At 40.7% G+C, this 26,152-nt stretch overlaps 1 protein-coding gene across 1 annotated transcript; it reads right to left on the bottom strand.

Moving 5' to 3' along the window:
* Positions 1–10,838: 10,838 nt before the first annotated feature.
* On the bottom strand, positions 10,839–25,593 carry papss1 (3'-phosphoadenosine 5'-phosphosulfate synthase 1). Its single transcript, XM_079552813.1, has 12 exons — positions 25,347–25,593; positions 22,947–23,061; positions 22,631–22,866; positions 22,391–22,529; positions 21,686–21,804; positions 21,400–21,513; positions 21,202–21,313; positions 20,288–20,493; positions 16,793–16,928; positions 14,252–14,520; positions 13,674–13,903; positions 10,839–11,746 (listed from the first exon to the last, which is right to left on the bottom strand). The coding sequence occupies exons 1-12, from the start codon at positions 25,404–25,406 to the stop codon at positions 11,605–11,607; spliced, it is 1,878 nt and encodes a 625-aa protein (XP_079408939.1). The 5' UTR covers positions 25,407–25,593; the 3' UTR covers positions 10,839–11,604.
* Positions 25,594–26,152: the final 559 nt, after the last annotated feature.

Here is a 26,152-nt window from a genome sequence, read left to right as displayed (position 1 = left end):
AAGTATTTATTTTGTCAGACGCCAGATGTTAATCTCCGGTCAATCACAATCTAACTACGACAAAAATGTGTACAATAGTAACATCATTTCAATTCTCAAAAGGCACTGTACAGTTAGTAAAACTCAATATAAAGCTGATGTACTGGAATAATAATATCGTAACTTTAAAGGAAAATGTCTAATGAATAAGTCTGAAACAAAACAGTGCCAAAGAACTGTATTTTTGAACCAAAATCAGTGCAATTATTAGTGCTTTTATTTGGGACGCTGTACACACTATCGCTTCCTTTTTCATCTGAATGATGCCAGAGTTAGAAGACAGAGTTATTATGTTTGAGCTCTCCGCAGCCCTGCCCCGTCCCCAGTTTACTTGCTTAAGTTAGAAGAGCCCATAATGCCATGTAATCAGTGCCTGTGTTATTCAGACCTGCACTTCCCCTCTGGCTCTAATCTGATGTAGATCTGTCCATCCGAGGTGCTCTTTAGCAACTATACAGGCAGCTGTGGTGACATCATGCCGGAGCTGAGTCCTATCGCTGTTACTGAGCAGGGTCGGGTAGAATGACTGCCACACAATGCCTCTTTGTCTCTGGACCTGTGATGTCGCTACACAGGAAACGGCGCCGAGGTGAAGCCCTTTGTATGTTTCAAACACAAGCTTATATTGCAAAATCTCTCTCTCTCTCTCAGATTTGTTCTTTTCTTTGAGTCACACATACCATTGTAATTAACCATGTACTCCACTGGTATAAAGCAATGACAATATTAGTGTAGTAATCTATTTCAACACTGTATGTTCTCTTGGATTTAACCAAAAAATGAAGTCACCTAATATTGGCTTAATGATAATGTTGTGATATGTCGCGCATAAACATTCATAATAGCGATCAGAGCACTTCAGCAGTAGAAGACGATACGACCAAATTAAACAAGAGCTACATGAATGTTGTGAAACTACTCTTGGTATGTTTTTGATGAAGGAACAATGTTGTCATATGGAAATAAATAATACAAATAAATGCTTTCTGTCTAATGTTCATGCAGTATGTTAAAAATTACAGCTACTAAATGTGATATTGCATATTAAACAACTAAGTAAAGAAGTTAATTTACTCAGAATTGTCTATTCTCATGCTTGAAACAAACAAACAAAATCTGCTTAAAGTTTCTTATCCAGCATCAAGGGATCTACCCTTTGCTTTTGTTCCACAGAGGGAGAACATTTGTTCTGAAGCTTTGAGCCATATGGGAATTCTTTTACTCTAGGATGATTTGATTGCGATCTTGGAAGGAAAAGAATGAAGAGTGCTCTGTCAGACAATATTTGTGTCAGAATGTCATCCTTTGGAAAGGTTGTTCACCATCCACATCCTAGTATTCCCAGTACGTTATTTCTCATATTGCAGAAGACAGTCACACTTTTGTTTGTGATGATTCAGTTTGAAGCATAAGGGTAAACAGCAGTCATTTTGAATCAATATTCCGTCTCCCGCTGTTCACCGCAACCATCTGCCACCCCTCCCTCACTCCTCAGATTCTTGTCGGTTCACTCATGGGCTGCTGCGATGTGCCGGACAGGATTAGAATACTTTCTGGTTTCTTTAAGTGTGAACATGGTGTTAGTCAGAGCGGCCGTCTGCCCTCTCACCCCTCTCACCCCTATAACTCCTAGTGCCTCCAGTCAGTATCATATAAGCCCTTTTCCATCATTCAGGAACAAAAATGCTGGATCAGAAATGTATGTGATGTGTTTTAGATCCGCCTCTGTCTCTATAATCTTTCAAATGCATTGTCAGGAGGATGGTTTTAATGGCACAATACCAAAGAATAAAAAAAAACTTGAGAAGTTTGGTAGGAATTCAAGTCCCCACAAATGTACAACTTACTCCCATTAAGATGATCAGAATGGATCTCAGTCTTCAGTCTGATGTTCCTGCATGCAATTTAGTCTAAAAATACCAACTAACAGAGACATCAAGTACGTTTGTTTGACAGACCACTTATCAAAAACAGTTACAGAGAAGTCTTTGTTTTCTATGTCATTCACTTGTATCGTAACTTTGTTCTTGGCAACGTTAGCGTTAAAAAGTGGAAACAGGCAAAGACACGAGATTGGACATCTCATGGGCTGTCATCGAAATCATGATGTTTTTATAGTGAAGAAAAAACTGCATTGCAAAAAAAAATGTCACTAAAGGATATGTCTTTTTTGTTTTAACGTCACATTATTGAGACTCGAGTGGGCAAAAGGTCAGTGTCGACGACCATCTTCTGATCCGCCGACTTCTCGCTGTGACGCACATTTTCGATATTGTGTAAGAATAAAAAGAGCACTTTTAAATGAGGAATTTTTTCTTGATTAAGGAATCCTTATTATTTATTTTCATTTGATCTTTAATTGGAGGCAAATGTTTGGACAAGCCTGTGGAGTTGCGTATACAAGTAATAATAAACACGGTGAGGCTGCGTTTCACTTTTATGCTGCTAAAATCTGGAACAGTCTTCATGAAGATGTGAGTCAGGCCTCAACTCTTACAATGTTCAAATCCAGGCTGAAAACAATTATTTTTAGTTGTGTATATGGCAGCTGAAAGTATTTTGTCTGCACTCTTTGCTTTTTCTGTAATTAAAAAAAAAAGTAAGTGCTTTATTTGTCAACAAATACATTTTTATGTTGATGTTTTATGAATTAATTTTACCGGCCTTCACAGTATACTTATGTAACTGTGAAGCACTTTGAATTACCTTATGAATTGGGCTCAACAAATAAACGTGCCTTGCTCAAAGGTGAAAGTGCAAGTGCCACAGTGTGCAGAGGAACGTTGCAGACCCCTTTGATGGACGATACAATTTCTGCCCACACCCACTCGTATTTATTCAATAATCCTGGTGGAATTTCTCTCCAGCTGTGGGCCTCTTCCATTGTCACAACCTTTCACCTCTTTATGGCATGGCCAATATCCTGGAGTCTCCAGTCAAATCCGCCTGTTCAACCCCCAGACGCCTGACAGTGAGGAGTCCCAGCCTTCATGCATTATAGTGAGTTATAGGAGCACTTTACTGTCCTGCCTCCACCGGTCTGACGTTGGAGGTCCAGATGTCTCTATGTGTTGGCTGTCAGTGCAGATACAAGGTAGGCAGAGAAACAGGGACTATTGATAGGATTTGTGTTTTTGAAGGGAACAAGTAAATCATCTGATTCAGATTGGTGTCCATATGGAACATACTGAAAATAAGCTGCTATGTTCCATGCTAAACCTTGGTTGATTTGGCATTATGATGTGAAAGTGGATGTGGTAACGCAACACGTACGCAGGACAAATAAGCATGCCTCACCATGGTGGGCATTTAAGCCATGCCTCAAACAGTTTGCAGAATGAACAGCTTACCCCATATCAGCCTTGTCCTGTAACAAAACCTATGACTGACTCTCAGGGCCAGGCTTAAAGCTGTATGAAGTAACTTGTTTACCTTAATAAATCCTTTTCGTAGTCCCCCTGGGGGTAATACAAGTGTTAATGGGATGATTCTGGGGTCTTTCTTTTCCTCCTGGTGTCTCTGGCCAGAAAACCACAATTGCAACTTCACTGCCTCCGGGTCAGAGTCACCAATACACACTAATGGAATCACAAAGAAGAAGCTAAAAGGCTGACAGGCAAAGCTAACCGAAGGCTAGCACCACTCAAACAGTATTTACAGCCAAGTTTGTGTGAAAAAAAATATCTCCATTGTGTAATTGGATGTACAATATCCCTCTCTCCCTTTGTCTTTTGTGTCAGCGTAGTATTTACTCTCCAAACAATTAATCAGTAACAAAACGCAATGCTACGACACTTGCAGTGGCGCTTATGGCCTCTAGGGGCATAAGTTACTAAGTACTGCTTTAACCAATTTGGTTTTGGTTATTTTATTCTGATTATTATAATTGTTATAATATTTTTTAAATCAGAACATGTGCATTTCACTGTGATATTACACAGCTGGAGGCGTAGGACGTTCCAATCCATCACCCAATCAATCAATTAACCAAATCATCTTAAAAACTTAAAAACAAGAAGATTTTAAGAATTTATTGTTGTCCTATACCTACCGTTCTTTGCGGCCCTGAGCTCCTCCGGCAGTTCCCTGTGATAGAGCACCATACCACATGAGGTCTGTATCCACGGACATAAACTATGAACAAAATTTCATCCAATGTTTCCCAGTTACAAAATACAGTAGACAACTCTGTATAATGTGTCATCCCCAGGCAAAAACACACACTCGTGATAAAATTCTATAATCAAGCAATGTAATAATAGCCATAACTATGCAGGCACATCATAAGAGATAAAGAAGTTAATATATTCAATACACAAGAACACAGCTATGTGCATGTACCTTTGTGGAATACATTTTATTCTGCTGCAACTGCATTTTCAACCATACAATTCTCAGCATTAACCTACAATTAGGAGCATTGACAAGGGCTTATCTCTGCAGCATGACCTCAGCCCATAGTAATGAGGCTTTATAAGGTGCCTAATCACAGACTGCTTTGTGCTCATATCACCAATTCTTCTATTCTCTTCTCCCACTGTGTGTACAAGATGTTCCTGTCTCCATGTTTGGGAAATACTAAAATTGTAGTGTTTGAAACTAATAGCGTTTGCCAATTCTACATATGTACCCTCCTCAGGACATGCTCATCCTGCCAGTAGTTCCTCCTGCATGGAACCTCCAGGTTAACAATAAAATGTCCCAAAAGTGAGAAAGTCCCTAAAATGGCCAAGTTGTGCAAATCAAACACTCGATGGATAATCAGCTTAAAATATGTGTTTTATCTTTCTTGGCTTTGGTTGATGGCACTGAATGTGACACAGAGTTCCATTGTTTTGTTAGACAGTCTCCTCTTTATCTATTTTCATTGTATTTTGAAGGCTTTGTGTGGACTAATGAAGACCAGTTATGTGGTCTAGCACAAAGTGTAATGAAGATGACATACTGTATTTATTAAGTCCATATAAAAATCATCACCCTCCCGACATACAACTGCATGTGTATGACAGAGTGTCTGCTGAAGTCCGAACATTGTGATGTGGTTTCTTTTTTGTCATATTTGCAGTATTAACTTTTCAATACTGATCAAACTTTACTTTTGAAATCATTTGAAACTGTCCAGTCCCTCAAGTTGGAAGCATGAAGTCATCTCATTGGATTGATTATATTATAAAATGCACAAGGGGGAAAAAATAGCGTTGACTATATAAGAAATAGAGTAGTTCTGAGAGTTCTGTGGAGCATGGACTTGTTTAACCAATAGGTCTCCAGCCAGCATCACAGTCAAAAGCAGAGGGAACTAGCCACGCATCTGAACTCAGGGTTTTATTTTTGGTTTAGTGCATTAATGAGTAGGCCTACATAAGAGTTGAATATAAAGACATTGTAACTCTATAAAGAAAAAATAAGACTGGATCTTCTTGGAAGGAAACTTTTCTCATCTACTGTATTATGTCTTTGCAGTTTTCATCAGACCATACAGAGAAAATCTTTATTATCTCGCTATCTATATCTTTGGTGTTGTCATTGTCATACCTTGCCTATCGGCAGTACCTATAGCCTATTATTAGAAAGCCTCTCCTGGCATAAAATGTTGTCTTTTCCTCATATAGTTGTGGAAGCATTAAATAAGCCAAAAAGCTGAAATTGTGATAAAACAACCCGATAAAAGTAGTATTCAAGTAGTGATTCTATACTTTTTCATCAATTTTTTTCCACATTATCTGGGTCCATGTTGCGGAGGCAGCAGTCTGAGCAGAGATGCCCAGACTTCCCTGTCCGTGCAAACCTCCTCCAGCTGTTCTAGGGGGAACCCGAAGCCACACCAGACCAGCTCAGAGACATGGTCCCTCCAGCATGTCCTGGGTCTTTCACAAGGCCTCCTCCCAATAGGACATACCTGGAACACCTAACGAAGGAGGCGACCAGGAGGTATTGAAACAGAGCCACCTCAGCTTCTTTCGACATGAACGAGCAGCGACTCTACACCGAGCTCCTCTCGGCTAACTGAGCTCCTCACCCTACCTGAGATCCTGAGGTTCCCAAACCGCGGTCGTACAGAGAACGGACAACCCTTAGCAGAGCACCGGACTTCATACTCCCGAAGCAACCCCGACAGGGCACCACGAGGGACACGGTCGAACGCTTTCTCCAGATCCACAAAACACATGTGGACTGGTTGGGCGAACTCCCACGAACCCTCGAGCAGCCGATGAAGGGTATAGAGCTGGTCCAGTGTGCCACGACCAGGACGAAAACCGCACTGTTCCTCCTGAATTCGAGGTTCTCTATACATATGAAAAGAAATGTTTTCTGGGAAAGGCTCACAACCCACTGAAAGCGGTTCCGTGACCCACTTTTGGGTCCCAACGCACCAGTTGAGAACCACTCAAAAAACCTTGACTGGGCATATATAAGCTCTTCTGTCATTCTTGCTGGACTAGAAGTGCGCGGCTTTGCTGGACAGCGGCATCTCCGAAGTTGCTAACTTGATGTTGTGCTGATGTTCCTTTCAGCAGCCAAGCGACAGCCTACACAGAAACTTAATGCTAATTCAATGTGCTTTGATTTGGCTAGGCTATAACATGCTCTAGTCTGACTCAAATCGGCCCAGGCACATACCTGATCGGCTCAGGGGAAATCGACCACAGGAAGACCAGGAAGACCACCACACAGGCCACCCTGGTAAGTTCCAAGTACGGGTAATGAGGTTAGTGGACATACAAGAACATCTGAGTGAGAAGAACATCTCAGTGAGTTTCTTCAACCTGATCCCATTGTGTTCAAAACAATGCCTCTCCTTTTTCAGCTGCCCATTTAAAGATGTAATGTCAGTGATACGACGATTACGCAACAACTAAATTAATGTTGATTGATTTCAGCTTAAGCCACCAATTTGAAAACAATGTGTCACTGAAAAATGAACCAAAAATCCAATTGAGATTAAAAGCTACAAAGGACCCTGAGGGCGGTTGTAAAAATACGATCCATGTGCATGCTAAGAGGTTTTGACATGTCCAACTATACACAAAGTGCGATTCAATGTGCTGAAATGGCTTCCAGGTGCCCAGCCAGAGCAGAGGAACTCAAGTGTTAATCCTCAGACCAAGGTACGGCAAGGCTTTTGGACTTCGCGGCTTCATATCCGAAGGCAGCTTCTGTGAGCCGAAGAGATGATCCCGCTTGATGAGTGATGTGACTGGGAGCTCACTGTGGGGCGGGAGTTTTCACACAGCACATGTTAAACTTCATGGAGGTCTGCTACTTGAGAGCCCAATGATTTACACCAAAAGCCTCAAAAACACCAGTCAAACAAGCTTCAGTCCAGCCAGATTAAAAAGAATGTTTTTATCCATCTTCGTGCCAATCCCACATCCAACAACATTGTAGTCCTCTTTACCGCGACAAAGTACTCTGTTTACTAGCGCAGGAAGTGGTGCCACAAAATGTACTTTTCAATTTTATACAATGTCGTCACAAAACCAGAAGAATAAGACGGCATTGCTGTTTATAGGCCTACTGTTAATTTGTACCAAAGGGCGAGCAGTTGTGATATATTGGAGATGTTTTGTTCCTCATGTTGAACTTTTCGTCATAAACCTCAAAAGAACAAACAGTGTTAGAGTCACAGCACAAAAGGATCATTCCATGGGCAAAGAAATCTTATTTTCACTCAGATTTGTTTTTGGTTTGCTAGTTTCTATTGTTCTGATGCCGACTGGATCATAAATAGTATACATTGTAAATGACACGCTACAATATTGTTTCAGTGCTTCTACACACTGTTATTTTGTCAATATTTGATTAAATAAACTTGCAATAAACAACATTTTAACTGTGCTTTGAATAAATAGCGTTGCCTGCATCCTTAAAGTGGTGCTAAACAGGGTCATGAGGCAGCGGATAACCTTTATATCAGAATAGTTGTGCAGAGACAGGAGGAAAGGAGACATTAAGCGGCCCATCTGACGTTGGCCACATCATAAAGTGCAGAGCTCCCTCAGGATTCACATTGATACTGTTGGTGCGTCATATTTTCCTTACAGAGTGTGCACAACATGTTTTCCGAAAAGAAAAGCTTTGTTGCAAAATTCAAAGTGAGCGGTGGTGGTCAGATTCTTAAGTTGGTCCACTTGTCAGTTTAATTTGCAACGCATTGTACAATTTTACACTTTTAGGATCACTATAAGCATGTGCAATATGGTGAATACTGGTGATACTGACCATCAGCTTGGCTCCACATCTGGAGACGGGTCACCGGGCGCGGCGCTCACGGATGGGTGTGTCAAATGCAGAGGACACATGTCCCTACGGGGACAATAAAGTATACCATACAGTAGCCTATATTGAAAAAGCAGTTTTGTGGTGGTTTAAGAATAGTGCTGTCAGAACGAGATAAGTTTAAAGCAGTAATAAGTAACTCACGACCCCAAGACGCCATAAGCGCCACTGCAGGTGTCGTAGCATGCTAGTTTTTTTAACTCATTAATTGTCCATGAGAGTAAATACTACTTTTTCTCAAACTTGGCTGTAAATACTGTTTAAGTGGCGCAAGCCCACTGTTAGCTTTACCCGTTAGCTTGTTGGCTTCTTCTTTATAATCCTATTAATGTGTATTGGTGTCTCGGACCCTAGGCAAGAAAGTTACAATTGTGGTTTTCTGGCCAGAGAAAACCACAATTGAAAGATGAAAGACCCCCTGATCCTACCATTAACACTTGTATTACCCCAAGAGGGACTACAGAATTGATTTATTAAGGTAAACACGTTACCTACTGCTTTAAAGTACATTTCTGACAATGCAAATGTGGTGATGTGAGTAATTTGTGGTAGTGTTGTTCATGCGCGTGCCACTGGGGGCGCACTATAAAAAGCCCCGGGTTAGTGTTGCCCTCTGCTCTGACCTTGTGTATCGTCATGGCGCTGTAGCATCACCCTGGATGAGGTCTGTGGTTCCCTGATGGTCCTGTTGGTGAGCGTCGTCCCTTTAGAACAGCGCACGAAAGGCTGCGCTAACCGGCGCACGGCAGTAGCACCAGCGCTGTCCATCGCTGTCTTGTCTTCCCTCTAAAACATGTCTGCCTGTGATTTGGGTCTGTCCTGTCTGTCCAGCGGTCGGCGGGGACTTTGTTGGACTCTTGCCCCAAATATGGAATCTGTATCTCATGGACTAACATCTGTGCTAAAGGTTTTAAATCAAGCATACTTATGAAATGCAATGAAAGAAAAACATTTTGTAAGAAATAAATCCTATTTAACTAATGGAACACTTGTGCCCTTTTTCAATGGAACTTATCTGTGTGTCTTAAAGCTAAGGTTAAAAACCTCGCTCTGCTACACAGACACCTTCTCCAAACACAGGATCTATGCATTTCACGAGGAGGAGAAAAAGGAGATAAACCTACTTTTATGAGACTTCAAATGGTTTGTTAATTTAAATCAGGCAGCCAAACAAAATGTGTGGAAGAGAAGAGGAGATAAATCAAAACATATTTAAAATCCCATTTCATATTCTTTGGACCAGTTCCCATTGCATTAAATTGTTTATGGTCACAAAAATCAAGTGTGGAACATCTATGTGGTCTGATACTTCATTCCCAAATACCGCAATTTGCAATTTCCTGGGAAGCTGTAAAATGAAGGAATGTAATTGCTAAAATCCGTATTCTTGGAATAAAGTTAAAACCTAAACCCTGCATTGTTTATTTCAGAATGAATTTGCAGTAGGCTGTGAGCATTTGTGAGCAATGGACAAAGGGACGGAGGACGTTCGGGGTTAGTGTAGTGTCCTCTGTTGTGTAGTGTAGTGGTGTGTGTTTGTTAGTCCTCATTAACTTTTTGTCCTATCATCTTTTTGTCCTTTTTGTCCTATCATATTTTTGTCCTATCATAATCCAGAAAGGATGATATCCTCCTTTGTGGAAACACCTGCAACCCACATGACCTTTTTATTTTATACAAAGTAAACGTAAGGTACCACTTCCATTAAATGTAATTTCACGGATAGACTAAGAGGCAGATTTAATTTATCCGTTTTTTCTGCTTCACTCGAAAGTGTGCGCCCTCTGCTGGCAACAATGGCATTTGGACACAGAAAAAAGGGCTGAAGTAACTTTTTACAAACGCACACATTATTTTAGGGTATAAAACAAAAAAATATATGGTGTACAAAAATATGTATACATATTTTTAAAAGCTCAATGATGTTAAAACGTGGACATCGCTGATCAGATCTGAGTGAACACTGGGAGTCTGTAGAGACAAAAACAGTATAATTAATAGATGTCTTTGTGTGAGTGTTTGGCCTTCTCTTGTTTCATCCATTATTTCCACAGGGAAGGGTAAGGCGATGAGTAATTACACTACTTTTGATCAAAGCACAAATAATGTCCAAAATAAACACAATGGAGGCATTGAATAACAGTAAAACTGATAATATGAGAGAACTTAAGATTGACTGAGTGAGACATGCCAGGCAAAACCACATCACTGTTTTTCTATTTGCCCAGAACACAGCGTGAAGTCAAGTTTCCTAGTGTCAGACGACCCGATAAACTCTGAGTGAACCTTGGCACATTATTTATGACTGACAGATCTAATTTGGTTAACATTATATTGTTGCTTCGCACTGGAAAGGGAACAGTCAGGGCTGTAGCCTGTATGTGGGAGTGCTGCATTGGGTGTTCTGTGAAATGATGGTAAGAAAGTATTTTTGTGTGTCAATACATCAAATTCTAGTTTAAACCTGGTTTGAGGAGGAGTCTACACAAACAAATATCTTTGATAAAAGAGTTTATTGGACAAGTAATATTATAAATCTGATCCCTTGTTGTAATCATGATTAGACAGGCCAAGTCTTTGAAAATATTGGCAACGAAAAAGAAACAAAACAGACTAATAAAAAATATGAGGTAAATACACAAACAACATGCACGGTGCAATTGAAATGGATTGAATAAATATCACGACTGAAATCTCCTCATTTCCGACCAATGTTCCTTAGAGGTGGTCTTGTAGAGACATCTTATTAAATGTACCGTCGGTTTCAGTTATAAGACAATAACTTTGTGCGCAGTGTGTCCCAATTTAAGCAATACATTTTGTGAATTTCTGTGTGCACAGCAGTTTGAGAAGGACAAAGGCACTCAGCATTACATCAAATGTTTGCAAATATAATTTAAAAGCAACGTTCTAGACTTGACAATGGCTCAAATAGGTGCAGTAACTTTTGAATGGTAACATCACAAATGGAAATCCATTTTCTCCTTTGTACTGGTCAACAGTACTTCACATACAAAATAAGTAAGTTACCTTTATTTTTACCCCATCAAGAGAATAAAGTTAGTTTTCAAACTCAAATATCTATCTAATTTTACTGAAACATACGGGTGCCCTACAGTGTTAAGTAAACAACTCTTTGTACAGTTCAACACAGTGTTAACGATAAAAAAAAAAAAAAAAAAACGTTCATGAGTGAAGAGTGTAACATAAAGACAGAAGTATGTTGGTGAAGTGGTCCCATATTGACCGTTTTAGCAGAACCCACACTGTTCCCATTTGTTGGGGTTAGTCTTTCTTCTCCAGAGACTGGTAGTACTCCTTCAGGACAGCCCAGGCTTTGGGCGCCATGAAGCCATCAGGTGGGTTCTCCCCTGCACGGGCCATCCGACGCATGCGCGTGCCAGAGATGAAGTCATAATCTTGATGGCTGCAACAGTCATTATATTATTATTTGATTAGTAATGACATGAATCTATCCATTTAGCCTTTAATTTATTATGTAATTTTTCAGGATTTTGTTGTGATCCTCTAAAAGGTGATTGGTTAATCTAGTTGAAGACCTTATCATGATAACGAGTAGGTTTCCTAGACTCGTAGCTAAAATTTTTCCAGTCTGACATTAAAATGAGATTCCTCAGGCAGGTAATACTACACCTACATCTTTACTGCTTTGCACAAAGGGATCACAGTTAAAACAGTGTTTCATAAACCCCATTTGTCTGCTAAATGTATTTGTGGGTCACTTTTTCTGAAATATCCTGATGCAGAATGATTCAAACCTGTATTAAGCACAACATTAGCAGCGGTTAACCATCAACAAACCTTCCCATAATTCATACATATAGTGGAAAACCAAGACAAACAAAGCTATGCAATATTTAGTAAGAGCAATCTGGTGCTAACGATGTCTTGAGAAGGGGTGTATCAAATCCACAGAGCCAGTGAGATTGCATTGGTCGTCAGTATGTGCTGCACTCATACAGCCTCTAATTAATGGCAGCTCTCTCATTTCTGAACAACTTCAAAGCGCTTGGACCTTTTAAATGTGGAGGATTAAGCTGCAATTGCTGTTATCTTTGGCCTGGATGTTTCTGCCGACAGAATGAATGGAGCACTGAAAGCGGATGAAAGGAAACAGGATGAGCTTAATGAGAGTTTGGAGTGGAGTTTTTGTCCTGGCGCCTGGTACAAATTGACCTCACTTTAAAGAGATTGTGATAATGCCCCGTCTGTATCATATAAAACTGAAAAGAACTGAAAACAACCAAAGAAGAACTAAACTAAATAGCTAAATTCATGTATATGTATTTGTCAAATAGGAATTTTATAAAGCAGTGTAAATTCTACTTTTGTCGCTAACTCTCCAGGTTTGAAATCTCTCCTTAATGTTGCTCATTTGGAATTAAAAAAAATCTTGCTTTTTGACTGGCCCCTTTTACCCACTTCATGACCTTTTCCATTTAACTTCAGGCAACATGAAGTCATATTATCATGTAAACTGATCTTCCTTGTTAACAGAGAGGGAGTAACATACAATACAGGGTAGTACTTTTTGCAAGTATTTGGCAATAATGCCGAAGACATCTTAACACAATCTTACACTTTTTGTTGGTTAGAAAATACAATATTGATTGACTGAACGTTGAACGTTTCTAAAAAAGGAGAAGGAGGTGCTCGAAACACAACTCCAGATATGTTTATGATGATAGTAGATAGATTGTAACATGGTAAAAATAAAAAGAGTCTCTTCGATTCTTGTTCCACTCTAAAGCCTAAATGAAGGCATCAAAGAGGTAATACTTTCTCTGTGATGATTATTTTTGTATGTGTCTGCAGAGCCTCTACAGCAAGTATTTCAGCTGCTCTGGGCGCTTAACCATGATGCAAACATCTGTGGGCCATATTTAGAAAACTACAGCATGTATTGGATTGGCTAATTGGTTTAAGTACCGTAATCACTGATACAGATAGTATAAAAATCTGTTGTATCCGAAAACCCATTGACACAGCTTTTTTGTGACAATGTCCAGCAACAAAAGACAAATGGTAAACATGTACGAGCTTGGCTCTAGTTTGTTGGCGGTGTCATTTTAGCTTGTTTATCCAGTGAATGTCTGGTAGCAATGGTTGCTCTGAAGTATGATTGGGTAATGGCCGGGATTTTGCGAAAGGTCCATTGCTGTTGTCTTTGGTCTATTAGGAATCAACCTATTTGAATGTTCCCTTGCAATCTTGCATAGCTTTTGTTCTCCTTTATGTTCTCCCTACCTCCTACAAATTAAAATATGACAGCTCTTTGCCTTTTAAGTCAATGTTTTCAAGTCATTAGACAATAGTTTGACTCGACTACTTACTTTTTAGCATCATAAAAGTCCATGGCTCTTTTAGCCTTGTTGTATGCTGCGACCTTGAAAGGTACAATCTCAAGGGAGATGAGGCCCGGAGCCATTGTCAGCACTTTGGCCCCGTGAGTGGGTTCGTACATATCCTTTCCTGTCTCTGGATGGGGCATGCCAGCAGGGTCACGGCCCACGATGTAGAAGTTGGCGCCAGCAACCATTCGGGACCTGCAGTGCCATTGCACCTAGAAAAAACAAAAAACAAAATCCTTATAGGGAGGGAGGGAAATTGTCTTGTTTGCTTGCTCACATGTTTGAAGAAACAGTTTTCATGAATAGTGTATCAGTCGATTAACACCTGTTTCTATTTATGCTCTTCTTCAGTCTCTCATTATTACAAAATAAATAAAAATGCCATAGCTGTTTAAAGAAGGCATGCAACACTAACTTTGATCAGGTATTTGTGTCAGTGGTGATTCATTAGAAGGTCAAAGCGAGAAATAAATAGAGTACGTCCATATATTTGAATTGATTTTTGCAAGGTAATGAAGTGCCTTAAGTTTTCTTTGATGAATAATTTAAGGAAAGACTACCTCCGTTGGTCCTGCGTACATCATGGGTGAGGGAAAGATGGCGACAATAGTGGTCTCAGGGTTAAGAACTCCTTCCTCCAACACGGCCGAGTGTTGCTTCATGCGCCAGGGCAGGGGCACGTCGTCGTCTTTGGTCCAGCCTCCCAGGGGGTGTAGCAGGAGCACAGGCCGCCGGTACCCGCGCTCGATGAGGCGCTTGTGGGTGTCCTGCATCAGGAGAGCGTGACCGTTGTGGACCGGGTTACGCAGCTGGAAGGCAAACACGGCATCTGTGTGGAGGCCGACAAAAGGTGCGTGAGAAAGTAGATCGATGAGGAAAACAGGTCTGCAATAACGATAAAAAATCCCCACATTTAATAACATCTCATTCCCGTGTCTTCAACTTGTGTAGACTTTTTTTCATTCTATCAACGTATTTATAATTTAAAGGGACTATACAGAGTTTAAAAATGTTAAAATTAAGTATTTTCCTCCCGCTACATGTTCAAGCCATGTCCTAAGGTGTAGTATGAACCCAGACCTAATCACCACAACTACCTCTAAAATCCTCCACTGTCACTCAAAAAGGGGTTACTTTGGGTCCGAATTGCCATCGTGGCAGTAGTGAGTATAAAATGGCCAACTTGCATCTAGCCCCTTTAACTTGCAATTCTGCATTAATGGAGGAATATGTGAATTGATTGCATAGCTCTGAACAATTTTACAAAAAAAAAAAAAAAAGTTGTTAAAGTGCAACTCAACGGGCGTGGCAGAGCCTTTCCCCACCCACAAACACAAGTCAAAAAGTGCTGAGAAAGGGGTGGTCTCGGAGGCTTTGGGGGAGACGAGGGGGGTGAGTGTGTGGGCGGGGTCTGCTCTGTTGACAGTCTCAGACCAAGCCCCTAGATCTGACAGGACTGACAGACTGCTGTTACCGCTGTCATGACTGTGCGCACGGTTTATTTTTTCGTAGGAGAGTTGGTACACTCTCATGACTTGTGATTGCTTGATGTAGCAACTAGTGATGCGGGTCAGGGGTTTTTTTCAACCCACGGGTCCCGCATTTGGAGCAGGTTCTAACCCGACCCAGCCCGCCCCGCAACGTTGTTCTATTTTTACAACCCGCCCCGCCCCGCCCCCGCAACCATTAAATATTACGCGTCACAAATATGATCCGTACGAACAGCACCGGCGTGTCATCGCGCGCGCTCTCTCTCTCTCTCCCTCTGAAGAGCGCTGGGCAAGAGGGAGAGAGGAAGAGAGCACAGGTCGGCCTAACCGAAGTCACACACAGTCGCACATACGGTTGAAAATAGGAGACATGAGCTGCACAAAAGCGTTCTCTGGATCACAAGCTGCAAAACGCTGCTTGTTTTATGAAAATCCGACGTATATTTACGCCAAAAACCTGCTGTAAAGACGACGGTGGAACCCGCAACCCGCGCATCACTAGTAGCAACTATCCTACGAAAAAAAAAAAAAGATCTACTCGCTCGCTGTCAGTGACTGCGAACAGAGAGAGAGCATCGCACAGTAGGGATTTATTCCTCTACACCACCTCAGCTGAAGTGTGAGCATCGCAGGGGCGCCATCTACTGGTTTGACTGCGCGACGCGTGTCCTGGTTGCTACGTGACGGAGGCGTGTGTGGGTGGGGCCACAGAGGCACAGAGGCAGAACTGATGACGTTTTGTGGACGCCGTGGACACACTCTCCTCCAACCGCAAAATATCAAATGTAGTTGCTGCGTGAAACCAGTAGGGGGCGTTAACCATGCGGTTTTAGACACTAAAGTGAGATTTTGAACAAGTTTGCCCCAAATGTCAACATATTGACTGGGACATGTAGCTAACTCTATTCAACAACCATTTAGACCGTTTATCAGCAAAAAAAAGTGGATTTGGTGTTTAGTTACTCTTTAAGGTGCAGAACGAAAACTGATCTTTAACATAATATTGCATATATATATTCACAAAACCCTTTGGGAATCTCCGTCTCCCTCCTCTACAAAGATATTCATGACACGAGACACTTTTATAAATCTTTACAAAAGTTTCTCATGAGACTGTCATGAATCATATCAGACTTGAGTGAAGTCTAGACCAAAAGGTGTTTCATAGAAAGGTGACTAATCTATTCTGCCTGTACAGTATTAATATCACAATAAATTTAAATATATGTGAGTAAGCGTGTCCAAATTGCAGCCATGGATGTATTATAGGAAGCTCAAAAAGAATCTCAGAAAGGAAGAAATCCCCATAAAACAGGGGTGTCGAAGTGGTTTTGGGTCAAAATTCAGGATGGCGGTAAGTTACTGACCATTTACCACATGGCTATAATGTGTTGTTTATGTCCTGATCTCTTATTATGTCAGTGCCCTCTGCTGGACCCAATCTAGATTCAAATGATACTGAAATCTGCCTGACTGGTTTTAACTCACAGTTATGATCTGAGGTTGCTGCAGTTGGAGCTCAATCGCAAGCTATTGGATGTGTGAATTATCCAGTAATTCATTACAGGGTTAGGTATTATAACTATAAGGGTGCTCTGACTGGGCCCATACCTGCGTTCATTTCTTTAAACTTCTGTTTGAGCTCATTGGGCGTCAGTCTGTACTGGTCCAGGTCATCGTTCCAGTAGATCTTGTCCAAAACCTGCAGGTCTCCGCCAACCAGCCATTCTCCACTCTCCATCACCATCTGAACGTGGAGTCACAGGTCAGCAAGTGACAGTCAACACAACCACAGCAGCATTAAGGGCCAACACTGTAAACAGCATGGTCCACAGTCAATATTGAGCATCCGTACAAGGCAAACAGCATGAATCTGCCTTTGAACATGAACTATAAAGCAAGGTGATTCTGGTCACATTGAGCAGATTTTCCTCTAAGGACATGAATGTATCAAAATACATTACAAGGATTTCATGAAGTCAACTCGGGCAATATCATCTGTCAGAGCAATATTTTTGGCAGTTGTCTACTGTCTGCTTAAGTTACTGAATACAATGGCCTGGTCCTTGTCACAGTGACGAGAAGTGACAATTGTCAACAAGGACACTATGTTTAAAAAGAAGCAAGTCATCGGGATACTGTTGAAGTCACTTAAGAATAAAGAACAAGCGCTTGAAGAGTGCAGACCTTTAAGGCATTATTGTTTCAACAGGTTTCAAACTAAATACAGAGAAAATTGCCTCATTTTCTTGGATCTTAGAAGTAATTTTACTGCCAAGAGGAAAAAAAAACTTGGCTGTCCTGAAGACTTACTGTGCATCAGGCAGAGGCAAGAAAGTGTGTTGCTGTTTGTTGGGTTTGTTCAAATGAAATATTGTTTAAAACATTATATTACAAAGAATATTGACAGTAAAACTAAAACAGAAGTTTCAAAAAACCCAAACTGGCCTTTATTTGCAAAAGCCAGGTAAAAAAATCATTAACTTTGACTAAACACATTAGCTTTGAAATCTGGAAAAACAAATGCTCTTGGAATTCAATTTATCCGGCAAATAATCCATCAACTCAGCAGATGTTGGGAGCGTGCTCTGATACGATCAATAATCACCTGGGCCTGGCGGAGGAAATGAAAGGATTTTTGTAGCAATTTGTTTCCCATGATGTCTGCTGCCGGCCAGAGACGAGTCAAGAAAGACACTCCGCAGACTCACTTGAAGACATCCATTGTATAGACAGACACAACTGAATTTTTTTTTTGCCAATATGAGTGAATGGAGAATGTTCAAGTGTCCTCAGTTTAACGATTTAGAGTGCTCCAACAGGGAGCCTGAGCAAATAAACAGCCGCCACGGCAAGTGCTCCGATCGAGGGGCTCCGGTCAGACAGGGCGGTAAACAGGAAAAAGTGCGTTAACTGCATTTAAGGTGAAGCAGGTTGGATTTTATGAGCGACGCAAAGCTGGAAGTAGTGGCTCACTTGTGTGGTGACAGACTGGCTCCGGAAAGGGGATTTAATCGTACACTTATGTACACAAACGCATGCTTTAGTAATGAGTGACACCTTAATCACAGCAAGCTGAGCACACACATCAGCTGTGCCGGTGGCAGGTTCATGACGATCCGTAATGTGGACATGGACAAAGCCTGTGTCAATGTAAAGCAATATTTATGCAGTCTTATAGAAACTGGCTAATAGAATAGAAAACAAATAGGCTTGATAATGGTCCTTACATAATGTATTCGTGCATTCTGGAAAATTCCCATTCTTGGAGTACTGAGCTGCAGATATTAAACCAATGGCAGGGAAATTAAGGCCTGGAAAATTACATCTGCTTTATAAGAGAAAGGGAGGAAAACAGCAGGGATTTCTTATTGCATTATCTGAACTATTTCCTTTAATCAATATATCTGGCAGTTGAAATTTATCACTTCAACATCTCTTAAAGGAATAGGCCACCGTTTTTATATACTGAGATATGCTCTTACCTCACTTTAGCCAAGTTAATGTATCCCCGTCTGGTCTTTGTCCGTGCGCTCTGTCAGGCAAACGGAGCACATACGCAGCCTCTCCCACATGTCACATAGCTCCAAAAAAGCTCACGATAGAAGCTACCAAGCTCTTCCACGTGTTCCCTATTTAAATAAAGTTACGTGAAGTGTTTTCATGCGAAGTATATTTACACAGAAATGTAACGTGTCGATTTTATAAGCAGATAAAAAGGGGGACTATATTGTGAGGCGTAATGATACGAGGAGTAAAACGTCCGCGCAGTAACTCCTAAAGGTTATTGACGGAAGTGAGCGGGGGAAGTCTTTAGGAGTTACTGCGCGGACGTTTTGCTCCTCGTATCATTACGCCTCACAATATAGTCCCCCTTTTTATTTGCTTATAAAATCGACATGCTACATTTCTGTGTAAATATACTTCGCATGAAAACACTTCACGTAACTTTATTTAAATAGGGAACACGTGGAAGAGCTTGGTAGCTTCTATCGTGAGCTTTTTTGGAGCTATGTGACATGTGGGAGAGGCTGCGTATGTGCTCCGTTTGCGTGACAGAGCGCACGGACAAAGACCAGACGGGGATATATTAACCTGGCTAAAGTGAGGTAAGAGCATATCTCAGTATATAAAAACGGTGGCCTATTCCTTTAACATTACCTTTTTGTGATAACATTTCACTGTGTTTCCTGAATGTGCATTATGCTGTGTAGCCATCTATGCAGATCTACTACTTCTACAGCTATGGCATACATGAAATAAATAATGCATTTAGCTGCGCCAGACAGCCATTTTTCATCTCACCCACACAGCTGTAAAAGGCTAGTCTGGCGGTGCCACGTGTGTGGGGCGTGCAGGATCATAGCGGCGCATTATCCCATTACAAAAACTACCTGAGATCCAACATAAGTCAATAACTGACACATGGAAATAGTTTTGTGGAATACTTGAGGAGGAACTTGGCCGAAGCAGAAAGCTGGCAAGGATTAAACGGTCAAGTGGAACAACAGCTAATATCAAAACAAAACAAAAAGAAAACACTTGGTGGCAGCTTAGCGAGGGCCTCAACATCCAAATATAACACATCCAAATATGAGGATGGACCCCAAAGATCAATGGCGAGGGCGCACTTCTGCACTCAATCAGTCTTTCCACACCCGTGTGAAGAGACCAGCTCTGATCTGGGTTCTGTCAGTGCAAAGTTCAGAGAGGCAGGTGCAGTGCGTTTGTCACACTTTCTCACAGACTGACTACAGCTTCTAATATGTCATCTTACATGCAAACAAAGACTATGTCATTATCTGACTGGAGTTTTATAGTGTATAAAGATGTCCCTCTTGCTTAAGTATTGGGGCTGCACGTAACCTTGTGATATTGAATAACCATCTTTATACTTTTCTAAACCATTTTGACCTAGCAGGATATTAGTTTCCTCATCAAACTGTCAAAACCAAAACTTAGCAAAGACTAAGTCCAGATCGAAACAAAGCAAAATAGTGACTAGATGAAGATTATTACTAAAACCCACAGTAATAATGTGTAAGTCTTAAGGCAAACCTCATTGTTATTATGATTTAAAAAAAATCATGCCCCTTGGACACGAACCTTGATGTAAGGATGGTCCTTGCAGGTAGTGCCCCACTGGCGAGCACAGCGCTCTTCTTTGCGGTGCTCATAAAACTCCGGGTTGCGCAGAATGGCCACTCGTCTGCCCTCGTAAACCAGCGCCACCGCAGTCACTCCGTCCAGGCGCTCCTTATCTGCGGCAGACACCGGGAGCACCACCGGCACCGACAGGTTTATGACCCCACCTAAAATTTGAGCAAAGTTTGCGTTATTTCAAGATCAATGTTTTCAGAACTAGACGGTGTGAAATGATCTGTGAGTCGTCAGGCAGAATAGCGTTACATTGCATTACATTTTTCACAAAACAATCAACTTTACAATATAGTGTGGAGCTCCCTCTGATACATTCATTTACGCTTTCTTAGACCATCAGAGGCTTTCTGTCAGCGTACAGTCTCCAGATGTAACAACACTAGCCAAATATTTGATTAGTAAAATTCCCAACTGTTTTTTTTACAGCCAAATGAGGGAACTGGATGCTTTATGTTTTTGATACGACCACACCCTTTTGTCAAAACCCTGGAAGACGCTCTAGGGCTGTCTCAATATTCTGTCCCTCAAAGAATAATCCTATTTTATTATGTTCATGTTCTAAATGAAAGATCGTTATTGCAAAAAAATGTGAAAGTTTATAAGATCAAAGAAGCCCTATTAACCAAAAAATGTGTTTGTTTAATCCATCTTAATGCCTCGCAGAGAGTCAGAGTCTAAAGTAAACATGAAATCTCTGCTAATATAAATACCATTTAATGATGCCAAATAACTATGAACACTGTTTCATTCATGTCCACATTTTAGTTTGTGTGTAATTGGTTTAATCCGTCAAAATTTGTTGTTCTTAAATGCTCCATCTGTGGCACAAACTCATACAGTACTGTGCCACAGGATCTTACCATCCAACAGACAGTCGAAATGAAGACACTGCAGGTATTCTCTCTCACGCATGAACCCATTCAGAGGAGTGGCCCAGCCCTCAGCCAGGACCTGCACCCACTGCATGTCCACCTAGGCACAACAAAACAGTTCAAACAAGGCTGTTTTTTAACCAACATTACACTTGCTCCATTTATAAACAAATTCATAAAACACACCTTCCCGATCTGTACTGCTGGTAGAGTCTCTGCGTCTGCTTTAGCAAGATCCAGTTTATTCTCATGCACGTACAACTCCTTCACTTCATGGAAACTATCAATAGGCACAATGTCCTTGAAAAAAATAAAGACAAATTCAGTATTCAGATCGAACTAGATATAATATTCAATACAGTCTTATACTTGAGAGCTGGCCCAGGGAGCACTAACAAATCTGACACAATAATGCCCTCTAGTGGTAACCCTAAACCCTTACAGTTATTTTGTTTTTTCACTCTTCTCTCACCCTCTCCTGAAGCAGGTCGACCAGTTGTTGTATGCACTCATTCACGCTGCATGAGTCTGTTTTTAGCACCAGCTCAGGCGCCTCTGGCTTCTCGTACTCCGAGTCGATCCCAGTGAAGCCTAAGAAATATTTCGAAGGCAAAGTTAAAAACTAAAGAGCGATACCGAGTAATAACACAAACACAAAGGCGAAGTCGCACTGAGATTTCAGAATGTTTGTTTCCGCAGAGCCTTGAAATGGAATGGAAGCTTGTTCGTACAGCACTTTTCACACGGTGTAGGGGATTTGTTCTTCATTCACTGGTGCTATGCAAACTCCACACAGAAAGGCCCCATTTGGCCAGGGATCGCACGACACGGGGAAAACCAACTCCCACCTGTGCCGAAATTGACCTGTACCGTTGTTTTCGTTCCCATTCTAAAATATTTGAGGTCTGTCAGGCCATCTACTTGACAATGACTTAAGTGGCTTGCATTGATGGTGTTGTGGCAGTTTAAAACCTGTTTGGTTAATGTTGATCAGACCCTAAAGTGTTGTATGAAGTGCTGTGTTGCGTCAACTGTTCGTAGTTTGCATACAGTTGCTACATTGCAGTAATAAATCTTGATCAGACAAACATTGATCAACTAAACATGGCCCCCAGATTGGCTTGTAAATAGACCGATAAAGCATAAAGTTCTGAACAGCAGGTCATTCCATCCTTACCTCTTATTTCCCCCGCTCGGGCTCGCTTATACAGTCCTTTCGCATCTCTCTGTTCACAGACATCCAGAGGAGCGTCTATAAAAACTTCATAAAATGGCAATCCTGTAGCTTCGTGAATCTTTCTGGCATTGACGCGGTCCTGGAAGCCATCATAAAGAGAGGGTCATTGTAGGGGAGGGGAGGAGGGGGAGATAAACTGTGTACCCATGGCTGACATCTTTTAATGGCTTACTGCCTTACCCTGCTGTACGGGGAGATAAAGCTGGTGATGCAGACCAGCCCCGCGTCAGCAAAAAGTCGAGCCACCTCAGCGATGCGTCTGATGTTCTCTTCACGGTCCTCCGGGCTGAAGCCGAGGTTTTTGTTGAGCCCCTGACGGACGTTGTCCCCGTCCAGGGTGTAACAGGGAATCCCATGGCACACCAAGTACTCCTCCAGCGCCATGCTCACGGTGGTCTTGCCTGCTCCGGACAGGCCTACCAAAAGATGAAAGACGTCGTGGTTACAAGCTGAAGCCGATCAACAAATTAGCGCTGTGCAAGTATTTGTAATGTACCTGTGAGCCAAACTGTGCATCCTCTGAAGCCACCCCGGGTGCCCACTACTTGTCCGCGCTTGTTTCTACTCACATGATGTGCTTGATAGGTGACATTTGTTGCTCTTTGGGTCCCCTGGAAATATTATTCATTCATTTATTTAAATTTTTTATTAAGGACACAAGTGCAGATCCATGATAGGAGTTAGGCTACAAAATGTACAAAAATACTGCATAGAATTATGGTAAAAAGGAACCACAAAGATAAAAATAGCATTTCTCTATATCTAAAGCCATGCGTGCAAATGATTTAGATTTATTTGTCATAATAGGTCAACACACAGGCAACAATGCAATGAAATGTACTTGGATGAGACTCACGTATATAAAAATAAGTTTAAAAACAGTACAGTATGCGCAATCTTCATTCAGCCACGCTATTAACCCCTTAACCCCCGCCTTAACCAAGCACATTTTCTCCAGTTTTACCCAAATCTCAAAGCTTCTTGACTGGAGAGCTTACAGCCTATAGGCCAGAGTAACGGCTAATTTGAAAGCTAACACCTTCGAAACTCATACTAGCTTCTTCCTTGTTTATGTTATCACATTTTAGTGTTTTTTGTTTCGTTTTTATCACGTCTTTTTTGCTTTGATGTCGCATTTTTACCAAATTTTCTTCCATTTTTGTCCCATTTTCATTGTTTTCTTTTAGCGTTATGGTGCCATTTTGTTTTCAGTGTACTGTAACTGTGATCAAGCCACAAAAACGTGACCAAAATATGTCAAAAAGCAAGAAAAGTGTGATGAGTGTAATGATCACATGAAAGAAGCTTAATTAGTTTTGGCGGCCTTAGCTTTCAAATGAGGCGTTGACCGCTGGCCTAGAGGTTGTAAGCTCCAGTCGAGAAGCTTTTAGATCTAGGTGAATCCGAACTGGAGAAAATGCACTGGATGCTAAGAGGTTAAAATTCCAAAATGTTGACAAACCGAAGTCCGTTTAATGGCATTAGACAAATTGGTAACTCTACACAAGAATTTATACTGTGCAAAGAAGAGCAAAAATACTTTTAACAAGTTCATTTTGACATTCACAGAGCACATATTAAACTTTCTGATCAGCATGTTTGATTGTGCATACAGTTTACACAGTGCATGTCCCAGTCATCAGTACTTCAGATATTAGTGATGAACGCTGCCACTAACAGTGAACTCAGGAAATGTTTATATCTTGTAATCCTTTGTTCTCACACAATCATAACATGACTTTTCATTGGGTTATATCTAATGTCATTTTGTTCAAGGCCATACTCTGTACCGATATACAGAAGTTTCTAAAGTCCTGCACTGTATGTACAGAACAAAACAGGGCATCTGCATACATGAAGTGAATAATAGCAGAACCTCTAACAGCATCCAGTATTGCAATCTCTTTTTGTTTGCAGTTTTCTTTGAAAAATTATATGCAGTTTAGTGCCACGTTGTACTCTGAAATGTAAGCAAAAAAAAGTAACAATAAATATTAGATAACACATAAATGTATTTACCATAATGTATTATAAACCTTTGACTCATCATAGTAGCCTATATACAGTGGGGATTTGATATGGTCAGTTTCACATAGACATTGTATTGGATTTTGGCCAAATACTTTTTTTCCCCACTGTATATATATCAAATTAACACACTCATGGCATTCTTTCTACAATGGAAATTTTCAGAAAGGTCTTCCAAACTCAGTTGCAGAAATATAGAATGCATTTTGTTTTAGATTTTACGTCTTGTTTATTTATCCTACGCTTTCCATTTGTGAGCTAAGCCTAGTGTGTACATTAAAGACAGGTAACCTTTTTTTTTTTTTTACAGACACTTCATTATACTATTACTCAAGTAGAAGTAAAAAGTACTATATGGTTTACTCAAGTGCAAGTACTTGAGTAAAGTAACTGAGTACTACTCACCTCTGCTAATTCTTTACAAACTGTAGCAGAGAACTTCATTCCTATCCACAAACATAGTATCCACTCCTAAGCTAACAACCAAATGAGTTATGTGACACATTCATTGCATGGAAGTTCAAAATGATGATAACGTTCACTTTGCAAGATAAATCTATAAAAATCCGCAAAACCACTACAATCCCAGTGGATTTCTGGTGAATCGCCCAAATCTAATCCTGGACAGTTTCCACATGAATGCTTTTATTGGACTAACACTGGGGGTTAGCGGTCTTAGCTGCTGATGGTCTGTTTGGGTTCTGAAGATGCTACAGGGCCTGCAAATGGACTTCCAACAATAACGCTGAATTGAAATCCGTAGCTAGTACTGTGGTGTGTGGTATAATCTTTGTCGGCATTTTCAAATCGGTTATTAAAGCTTCGACGATTCATCCAGAGTAAAGTACGCTTGAGAGAATACACTCACCCACTCACTGTCGACGTTGCTTAGTTTCTGCTTTTTGTGGGAGTTGCCATACGTCTCCATGTCTATCGGCAGTCTGAGGCACGTTAAACACCTTACAGTCCGTGTATATTACACAAATGAGAGCCTAGTGGGATCTTTATTTACAAAACCAAACTGGTGTCTCGGCTTTAGGCACAGGTGTGTCCTGTGAATGGAGCTGCAGCGGCTTGCCCTGGCACCCGGTCAACCAGGAAGTGCTTCCCCTTATCCCGTCACGCAGGCACGCTGACGTATTTCCTCTTCGGGCAGACTTCTTTTTCCCCCTTCGTCTTATTTTTTTTTTTTTAAATAAATTGATTTTTAATATATGATACCATAAAGACAACCACATGATAATATTATCCACCTATAATGTAGGCTTACTTAACCAGCTATGACAGTTTGTCTGTTGTGATCTGTATATAGTTCTATGGTTGTGATGGAAAACTGCCATTTTTTTTATTTTTATGAGCTTAGGAAAGTTATTATTATTATTATTATTATTATTATTATTATTATTATTATTATTATTATTATTATTATTATTATTATTATTGTTATTGTTGTTATTGTTATTATTATTAGTATTATTATTGGTATTGTTATTATTATTATTATTATTATTATTATTGTTATTCTTATGATGATGATGATGATGATGATGATGATGATGATGATGATGATGATGATGATGATGATGATGACTTTGATTATCATCACCACCACCACCACCACCACCATCATCATCATCATCATCATCATCATCATCATCCTCATAACAGGTCATT

Source organism: Gobius niger (assembly GCF_951799975.1).
Source record: "Gobius niger genome assembly, chromosome: 3".
In the NCBI taxonomy this organism is placed as follows: Eukaryota; Metazoa; Chordata; class Actinopteri; order Gobiiformes; family Gobiidae; genus Gobius; species Gobius niger.
This window is presented reverse-complemented; position numbering and strand designations above follow the sequence as displayed.

Excerpts from the sequence above, each read along its gene's own strand:
- papss1 (XM_079552813.1), bottom strand. The coding sequence starts at position 25,406 with ATGGAGACGTATGGCAACTCCCACAAAAAGCAGAAACTAAGCAACGTC. Across the intron at positions 22,867-22,946 it reads ATGCACAGTTTGGCTCACAG|GCCTGTCCGGAGCAGGCAAG; the intron begins GTACATTACAAA and ends ATCTTTTGGTAG. Across the intron at positions 16,929-20,287 it reads AGGACCATCCTTACATCAAG|ATGGTGATGGAGAGTGGAGA; the intron begins GTTCGTGTCCAA and ends CTCCACGTTCAG.